Source organism: Salvelinus alpinus, chromosome 4, assembly GCF_045679555.1.
Source record: "Salvelinus alpinus chromosome 4, SLU_Salpinus.1, whole genome shotgun sequence".
NCBI lineage: Eukaryota > Metazoa > Chordata > Actinopteri > Salmoniformes > Salmonidae > Salvelinus > Salvelinus alpinus.
In genome coordinates, this window is record NC_092089.1 from 15,487,231 (window position 1) to 15,497,456 (window position 10,226).

Sequence of the window (10,226 nt, forward strand, 5' to 3'; positions counted from 1 at the left end):
CTTTCTGGTCACTTGCTGAGCAGGTCTAGACTAGTTTATGGGAAATCCTATATGAAAATAGTACAGTCAGAAATGGGTTACTACTGTGGTGGTGGTGTGGGCTACTACGGTGGTGGTGTGGGCTACTACGGTGGTGGTGTGGGCTACTACTGTGGTGGTGTGGGCTACTACGGTGGTGGTGTGGGCTACTACGGTGGTGGTGTGGGCTACTACGGTGGTGGTGTGGGCTACTACGGTGGTGGTGTGGGCTACTACGGTGGTGGTGTGGGCTACTACAGTGGTGGTGTGGGCTACTACGGTGGTGGTGTGGGCTACTACTGTGGTGGTGTGGGCTACCACGGTGGTGGTGTGGGCTACTACGGTGGTGGTGTGGGCTACTACGGTGGTGGTGTGGGCTACTACGGTGGTGGTGTGGGCTACTACTGTGGTGGTGTGGGCTACCACGGTGGTGGTGTGGGCTACCACGGGGGTGGTGTGGGCTACCACGGTGGTGGTGTGGGCTACTACGGTTGTGGTGTGGGCTACTACGGTGGTGGTGTGGGCTACTACGGTGGTGGTGTGGGCTACTGCGGTGGTGGTGTGGGCTACTACGGTGGTGGTGTGGGCTACTACGGTGGTGGTGTGGGCTACTACGGTGGTGGTGTGGGCTACTACAGTGGTGGTGTGGGCTACTACGGTGGTGGTGTGGGCTACTGCGGTGGTGGTGTGGGCTACTACGGTGGTGGTGTGGGCTACCGCGGTGGTGGTGTGGGCTACCACGGTGGTGGTGTGGGTGGTGGTGTGGGCTACCACGGTGGTGGTGTGGGCTACCACGGTGGTGTGTCAGTTAAATTGCAGGAGGAGATGGAGTAACAGGTCAAAGGTTTAAATGTGTATTCAGTTAAAATACAAGAGGGGAGTTCCGGTTTAGCAGGTGAATGGAGAAGAAGCTCGTGGACAAAGCTCCTACGTATTAGTTAATTTTGCCAAATATGTACTTTGTGTTCCACTTTCTTACATATCATGTTTGATTGGTGAGTTCGTAAGTTACCTTTTTGATTCAAATGTCACACGACCTGAGGAGCAGAAGACCTGTCAAAAACATGTCAAACGATGTTTAAAATCAATCCTCAGGTTGTTTTTGTCATAAATAATCAATAATATTTCAACCGGACCAAAGCTTCGTCACTTCCGGGTTGGAGCGAGCGGTCGCATTTGCGCTTTGGTCCGCAGGTAGTATAACTTTTCATTACATTTCATTACATTCAATTATAGTACAACGGTTTGATTTGTCTAATCTTAGCAATTTCTTCTTAGCTAGCTACATAGCCGTCTTTGTATCAAAAATAATTGCGTAATTATCGTATTACGTCGTCCTAACGCAGTCTACACTGCTATCTGCCCAGCAGCTAGCCAGCTAGCAAACGTCCACCGTCTACCGAATAGCAGCACTGTAGCAACTATTACACTCAACGACTTGATTAGTGTAGTGTTAGCTAGCTACATAGTTGTCTTTGCTGTCTTCGTATCCAAGATAATTGTGTAGCTTAGAGTGTGTAGTTTTAGAGTGATTATCTTAATTTACCGAGGTTAGCTAGCCAGCTATTTGTCGTCCTTAACATAGGAGACACTGCTAGCTAGCCAACAGCTAGCCAACGTCTACCGAATAGAACTTCCGCACTCAACAACCCGGTCGCATTCCGCTTCGCTCCACAGGTAGTATCACATTTTCATTTCATTTCATTACAGTACAACGGTTGGATTTGTTTGATCGTAGCTAGCTACACAGCTAGCTACATAGCCGTCTTTGTATCAAAGATAATTGTGTAGTCTAGAGCGATTTTCTAGGTTAGCTAGCCAGCTACTGTCGTTCTTTTAACGCAACGTAACGTAATCAACACTGCTAGCTAGCCAGCTAGCCCCCGAATAGCAGCACTGTAGAAACTATTACACTCAACGGAACGACTTGATTAGTGTAGTGTCAACAACGCAGCCACTGCCAGCTAGCCTACAAAGTCAACAACGCAGCCACTGCCAGCTAGCCTACTTCAGCAGTACTGTATCATCTTAATCATTCTAGTCAATAAGATTCTTGCTACGTAAGCTTAACTTTCTGAACATTCGAGACGCGTAGTCCACTTGTCATTCCAATCTCCTTTGCATTAGCTTAGTCTCTTCTGTAGCCTGTCAACTATGTGTCTGTCTATCCCTGTTCTCTCCTCTCTGCACAGACCATACAAACGCTCCACACCGCGTGGCCGCGGCCACCCTAATCTGGTGGTCCCAGCACGCACGACCCACGTGGAGTTCCAGGTCTCCGGTAGCCTCTGGAACTGCCGATCTGCGGCCAACAAGGCAGAGTTCATCTCAGCCTATGCCTCCCTCCAGTCCCTCGACTTCTTGGCACTGACGGAAACATGGATCACCACAGATAACACTGCTACTCCTACTGCTCTCTCTTCGTCCGCCCACGTGTTCTCGCACACCCCGAGAGCTTCTGGTCAGCGGGGTGGTGGCACCGGGATCCTCATCTCTCCCAAGTGGTCATTCTCTCTTTCTCCCCTTACCCATCTGTCTATCGCCTCCTTTGAATTCCATGCTGTCACAGTTACCAGCCCTTTCAAGCTTAACATCCTTATCATTTATCGCCCTCCAGGTTCCCTCGGAGAGTTCATCAATGAGCTTGATGCCTTGATAAGCTCCTTTCCTGAGGACGGCTCACCTCTCACAGTTCTGGGCGACTTTAACCTCCCCACGTCTACCTTTGACTCATTCCTCTCTGCCTCCTTCTTTCCACTCCTCTCCTCTTTTGACCTCACCCTCTCACCTTCCCCCCCTACTCACAAGGCAGGCAATACGCTCGACCTCATCTTTACTAGATGCTGTTCTTCCACTAACCTCATTGCAACTCCCCTCCAAGTCTCCGACCACTACCTTGTATCCTTTTCCCTCTCGCTCTCATCCAACACTTCCCACACTGCCCCTACTCGGATGGTATCGCGCCGTCCCAACCTTCGCTCTCTCTCCCCCGCTACCCTCTCCTCTTCCATCCTATCATCTCTTCCCTCTGCTCAAACCTTCTCCAACCTATCTCCTGATTCTGCCTCCTCAACCCTCCTCTCCTCCCTTTCTGCATCCTTTGATTCTCTATGTCCCCTATCCTCCAGGCCGGCTCGGTCCTCCCCTCCCGCTCCGTGGCTCGACGACTCACTGCGAGCTCACAGAACAGGGCTCCGGGCAGCCGAGCGGAAATGGAGGAAAACTCGCCTCCCTGCGGACCTGGCATCCTTTCACTCCCTCCTCTCTACATTTTCCTCTTCTGTCTCTGCTGCTAAAGCCACTTTCTACCACTCTAAATTCCAAGCATCTGCCTCTAACCCTAGGAAGCTCTTTGCCACCTTCTCCTCCCTCCTGAATCCTCCTCCCCCTCCTCCCCCCTCCTCCCTCTCTGCAGATGACTTCGTCAACCATTTTGAAAAGAAGGTCGACGACATCCGATCCTCGTTTGCTAAGTCAAACGACACCGCTGGTTCTGCTCACACTGCCCTACCCTGTGCTCTGACCTCTTTCTCCCCTCTCTCTCCAGATGAAATCTCGCGTCTTGTGACGGCCGGCCGCCCAACAATCTGCCCGCTTGACCCTATCCCCTCCTCTCTTCTCCAGACCATTTCCGGAGACCTTCTCCCTTACCTCACCTCGCTCATCAACTCATCCCTGACCGCTGGCTACGTCCCTTCCGTCTTCAAGAGAGCGAGAGTTGCACCCCTTCTGAAAAAACCTACACTCGATCCCTCCGATGTCAACAACTACAGACCAGTATCCCTTCTTTCTTTTCTCTCCAAAACTCTTGAACGTGCCGTCCTTGGCCAGCTCTCCCGCTATCTCTCTCAGAATGACCTTCTTGATCCAAATCAGTCAGGTTTCAAGACTAGTCATTCAACTGAGACTGCTCTTCTCTGTATCACGGAGGCGCTCCGCACTGCTAAAGCTAACTCTCTCTCCTCTGCTCTCATCCTTCTAGACCTATCGGCTGCCTTCGATACTGTGAACCATCTGATCCTCCTCTCCACCCTCTCCGAGTTGGGCATCTCCGGCGCGGCCCACGCTTGGATTGCGTCCTACCTGACAGGTCGCTCCTACCAGGTGGCGTGGCGAGAATCTGTCTCCTCACCACGTGCTCTCACCACTGGTGTCCCCCAGGGCTCTGTTCTAGGCCCTCTCCTATTCTCGCTATACACCAAGTCACTTGGCTCTGTCATAACCTCACATGGTCTCTCCTATCATTGCTATGCAGACGACACACAACTAATCTTCTCCTTTCCCCCTTCTGATGACCAGGTGGCGAATCGCATCTCTGCATGTCTGGCAGACATATCAGTGTGGATGACGGATCACCACCTCAAGCTGAACCTCGGCAAGACGGAGCTGCTCTTCCTCCCGGGGAAGGACTGCCCGTTCCATGATCTCGCCATCACGGTTGACAACTCCATTGTGTCCTCCTCCCAGAGCGCTAAGAACCTTGGCGTGATCCTGGACAACACCCTGTCGTTCTCAACTAACATCAAGGCGGTGGCCCGTTCCTGTAGGTTCATGCAGGAAGCACAGGAAGCGGCGCAGGTCCTAATCCAGGCACTTGTCATCTCCCGTCTGGATTACTGCAACTCGCTGTTGGCTGGGCTCCCTGCCTGTGCCATTAAACCCCTACAACTCATCCAGAACGCCGCAGCCCGTCTGGTGTTCAACCTTCCCAAGTTCTCTCACGTCACCCCGCTCCTCCGCTCTCTCCACTGGCTTCCAGTTGAAGCTCGCATCCGCTACAAGACCATGGTGCTTGCCTACGGAGCTGTGAGGGGAACGGCACCTCAGTACCTCCAGGCTCTGATCAGGCCCTACACCCAAACAAGGGCACTGCGTTCATCCACCTCTGGCCTGCTCGCCTCCCTACCACTGAGGAAGTACAGTTCCCGCTCAGCCCAGTCAAAACTGTTCGCTGCTCTGGCCCCCCAATGGTGGAACAAACTCCCTCACGACGCCAGGACAGCGGAGTCAATCACCACTTTCCGGAGACACCTGAAACCCCACCTCTTTAAGGAATACCTAGGATAGGATAAAGTAATCCTTCTCACCCCCCCCCCCCCTTAAAAGATTTAGATGCACTATTGTAAAGTGGCTGTTCCACTGGATGTCATAAGGTGAATGCACCAATTTGTAAGTCGCTCTGGATAAGAGCGTCTGCTAAATGACTTAAATGTAAATGTAATAGAAAAGGAGGAACAAGAAAGGCGCGCTCCCGATCACGCGGCGGACTCATGTCTGGAAATGTCCACTGTCCACTCATTGAAAGTGCTGTTTTACCCTCATTTTTCAGAGTAAAAGCCTGAAACAATGCCTAAAGACTGGCCACATTTAGAAGAAGCCATAGAGATTGTGAACTGGGTTCTAAGTCTTTGTATGGTGGATAGGCTTTCAATGGAAAAACAGCCTTTCAAAATAATAGTACTTCCTGGATGGATTTTCCTCAGGTTTTGGATTTAGGGACAAATTTAGCTCATGGACCCATCTCTTGTATACATCTTCCTAGGCCAGTGTCTGTACCAATGACACTCGTTCTGATTATTTTGCCCTGGAACGTGGGATACGCCAAGGCTGCCCACTGTCCCCCTTATTATTTGCCGTCGCCATTGAGCCCCTTTCAGTAGCTTTACGGGCATCCTCCTCTTTCCAACACTGGAAGGAGTTGAACAAAGGTTATCATTATATGCAGACGATTTGTTACTCTATGTAAATAACCCTGTAACCTGTTAACCTTCTATCCTTTCTATTCTGGAGAACTTTGGCTCCTTCTCCGGTTACAAGATGAATCTACAGAAACGTGAGTGCTTCCAGATCAATCCAGCAGTGCTACAGCAGACAGACTTGTCCTTTCAGCCGCTCTGGTTTAAAATACCTTGGCGTGAACGTACCTCGTTCATTACATGCTCTTTTTTTCTGCAAACTTTGCTCCCCTTCTTGCGCAGTGATAGGAACGATTAATGCCGTAAAAATTAACAGTTTACCCAAGTCTATTTCAATCTATCCCATTGTTTTTACCAAAGTGTTTTTTCAAGTCAATTAATCAGGCTGTTACCACATTTTTCTGGGGAGGAAAGGTACCCAGAGTCAGTAGATCTTTACTTCAGAGATGGTGTGGGTACTCTGCATACCCCTCTCGCTATACTCACAATCCTGTAGTGCTTTCCACAATTAATTAAAACTTCTTAGGGCTGAGATCCCGTTAACGGGATCGATATGACAACAGCCAGTGAAAGTTCAGGGCGCCAAATTCAAAACAACAGAAATCTCATAATTAAAATTCCTCAAACATACAAGTATCTTATACCATTTTAAAGGTAATCTTGTTGTAAATTCCACCACAGTGTCCGATTTCAAATAGGCTTTACAGCGAAAGCACCACAAACGATTATGTTAGGTAAGAGCCAAGTCACAGAAAAACACAGCCATTTTTCCAGCCAAAGAGTGGAGTCACAAAAATCAGAAATAGAGATAGAATTAATCACTAACCTTTGATGATCTTCATCAAATGACACTCATAGGACTTCATGTTACACAATAAATGTTTTGTTCGATATAGTGCATATTTATTTCAAAAAATCTCAGTAAACATTGGCGTGTTATGTTCAGTAGTTCCAAAAACATCCGGTGATTTTGCAGAGAGCCTCATCAATTTACAGAAATACTCATTATAAATGTTGATGAAAATACAAGTGTTACATGTTACATGAAAATATGGATAAACTTCTCCTTAATGCAACCGCTGTGTCAGATTTCAAAAAAGTTTTATGGATAAAGCAAACCATGCAATAATCTGAGTACGGCGCTCAGAGACCCAACAAGCCAAAAAGATATCCGCCATATTGTGCAGTCAACAGAAGTCAGAAATAACATTATAAATATTCACTTATCTTTGATGATCTTCATCAGAATGCACTCCCAGGAATCCCAGTTCCACAATAAATGTTTGATTTGTTCGATAATGTCCATCATTTATGTCCAAATAGCTACTTTTGTTAGCGCGTTTTGTAAACAAATCCAAAGTCACGAAGCGCGTTCACCAGGAGCAGACGAAATGTCAAAAAGTTCCGTTACAGTCCGTAGAAACATGTCAAACGATGTATAGAATCAATCTTTAGGATGTTTTTAACATAAATCTTCAATAATGTTCCAACCGGAGAATTCCTTTGTCTGTAGAAAAGCAATGGAACGGGAGCTACCTCTCACATGAACGAGCGTCACGAGCCTGTGGCACTCTGCCAGACCACTGACTCAAAGAGCCCTTATAAGCTCCTCCTTTACAGTAGAAGCCTCAAACAAGTTTCTAAAGATGGTTGACATCTAGTGGAAGCCTTAGGAAGTGCAACATGACCAATATCCCACTGTATCTTCATTAGGGAATGAGTTGAAAATCGACCAACCTCAGATTTCTCACTTCCTGGTTGGATTTTTTCTCAGGTTTTTGCCTGCCATATGAGTTCTGTTATACTCACAGACATCATTCAAACAGTTTTAGAAACTTCCGAGTGTTTTCTATCCAAATATACTAATAATATGCATATATTAGCAACTGGGACTGAGGAACAGGCAGTTTACTCTGGGCACCTTATTGATCCAAGCTACTCCATACTGCTCCCAGCCATGAGAGGTTTTAAGACTTGGTACCAGTTTCGACGACATTTTAAATTCTCCGGTGCAACTACTATGGGTCTAAATACTCTTTGCCTCCATCTCACTTTTTCCGTTACCTTCAAATTAGGCATTGTGTCTCCTCCCAATTGTCTGGCTTCTTTGCTCCACCCCCTTGCCAACCCTGGGATGGCATATTGATTCTATTAGCTCGACAGAAAGCAGTCATTTCACAGATCTGTGTATTTTGTCACTGGACAAACATTCCACCAACAAAATGAAATCTGCTTGGGAATGGGAAATGGGAGTTGAATTTACACAGGAGTGGTGGGATGAGGTGCTTGATAGTGTACGCTCCACTACTTCTTGTGCTAGTCTTGGTCTCATACAATTTAAGGTTTTACGTAGGGTGCATTTTTCCCAATCCAGATTGTCTGACATGTATCCAAATGTAAATGATGAGTTTGATAGATGTCATGTCTCACCATATGACCTTAGTCACATGTTCATTCAATGCTCTAAATTATAAAATTACTGAGATTCTATTTTTAAAACTTTATCTGAGGTGCTTGAAATGAACCTGCAGCCTTGTCCCTTGTTTTTGGTATTCCAAAAGACTTGTTCTCCAAGGACCCCAAAAAATGGCAACCATTTAAATCATACTTTAATGGCTTGCAGAGGCTCCCCTCTGATGAGATGCTTTAAGGTTTCCCAGTAGTCATTACCAGTAGTCATTACATAATAGGTACAGTCATCAATATAATGCTATCCAGTCCAAGCAAGTTTGTCTAAGGTTTACTGATCATTTATTTATTTCTGTTTTTGTATTATGAATCTGTATTGAGTTGTTTGTATATCCCCCCCTCTTATTCTTGATTGTTTATTTGTTGTGATATCTCTGTAGAATTGTAGTTTTCTAGGACCGAATTGAGGGAGGGTGTGGGATGGGTTGGCTATATGGGGTGATCAGGGTGGGTGGTTGGGAGGGAGGGAGGGAGGAAGGGAGGAAGGGAGGAAGGGAGGGAGGGAGGGAGGGAGGGAGGGAGGGAGGGAGGGAGGGAGGGAGGGAGGGAGGGAGGGAATCGAGGTGGGTGGACTGAGGTAGGGCGGAGAGGTAGGGAAGGGACTAGGGGCTTTGGGTGGATGTGTTGAATGGAGGGAGGGCTATGGTCAAATCCTTGATGTACATTCTGTAAAACTTTAATAAAAATATACACACAAAAAATTAAATACAGGAGGACATGGAGTGAAGAGTTTCAGTCACATGACTATTTACAGCGTCATTACAATGGATGGGTTTCTCTTTTGTTAAGTTTCCCTTTCCGAAAACCTAACAGGCTAACACCCTGGAGGAGGAATGTATGATGCAGACAGTGCTCATCACACATGATCACTTAGACACTGTCAGGTAACTGACTTACCTAGTCTAGTTTCCTGTTCCACCTTATTTGTGAATGAAACCTCCATAACAGATAAACTGCAGCACACTGTTTGTATAAACTGGTTGGGTTGGTTGGCAAAGGCCTGTATTTAGTTTAGCTATGTGGTGGTGGTGTTGTGGGCTACTGTGGTGGTGGTGTTGTGGGCTACTGTGATGGTGGAGTGGGCTACCATGGTGGTGGTGTTGTGGGCTACTGTGATGGTGGTGATGTGGGCTACTGTGATGGTGGAGTGGGCTACTGTGATGGTGGAGTGTGCTACCATGGTGGTGGTGTTGTGGGCTACTGTGATGGTGGAGTGGGCTACCATGGTGGTGGTGTTGTGGGCTACCATGGTGGTGTTGTGGGCTACCATGGTGGTGGTGGTGTGGGCTACCATGGTGGTGTTGGGGGCTACTGTGGTGGTAGTGTTGTGGGCTACCATGGTGGTGGTGTTGTGGGCTACCATGGTGGTGGTGTTGTGGGCTACCATGGTGGTGGAGTAGTGGGCTACCATGGTTGTGGTGGTGTTGGCTACCGTGGTGGTGTGACAGTTAAATCACAGGAGGAGATGTAGTAACAGGTCAAAGGGTTAAAGGTTTATTAACTTAAATTACAGGAGGACATGGAGTGAAGAGTTTCAGTCACATGACTATTTACAGCGTCATTACAATGGATGGGTTTCTCTTTTGTTAAGTTTCCCTTTCCGAAAACCTAACAGGCTAACACCCTGGAGGAGGAATGTATGATGCAGACAGTGCTCATCACACATGATCACTTACACACTGTCAGGTACCTGACTTACCTTGTCTAGTTTTCTGTTCCATTGTATTTGGAAATGAAACCTCCATAACTGATAAACTGCTGCACACTATTTCTATAAACTGGGTGGGTTGGTTGGCAAAGGCCTGTATTTAGTTTAGGTTGCTGGTGGTGTTGTGGGCTACTGTGATGGTGGTGCTGTGGGCTACTGTGGTGGTGGTGCTGTGGGCTACTGTGGTGGTGGTGCTGTGGGCTACCATGATGGTGGAGTTGTGGTCTACCATGGTGGTGATGGTGGTGGTGGTGGGCTACTATGGTGGTGGAGTTTTGGGCTACTGTGATGGTGGTGGTGTGGGCTACCATGGTGGTGGAGTTGTGGGCTACTGT

General features: G+C 47.7%; 1 protein-coding gene across 1 annotated transcript; it reads left to right on the top strand.

Annotated features, from left to right (window-relative positions):
- The first annotated feature begins 72 nt into the window (after nt 1-72).
- On the top strand, nt 73-852 carry LOC139572433 (uncharacterized). The gene has a single exon (XM_071395184.1). The coding sequence runs from the start codon at nt 73-75 to the stop codon at nt 850-852; it is 780 nt and encodes a 259-aa protein (XP_071251285.1).
- Nucleotides 853-10,226: the final 9,374 nt, after the last annotated feature.

Excerpts from the sequence above, each read along its gene's own strand:
- LOC139572433 (XM_071395184.1), top strand. The coding sequence starts at position 73 with ATGGGTTACTACTGTGGTGGTGGTGTGGGCTACTACGGTGGTGGTGTG.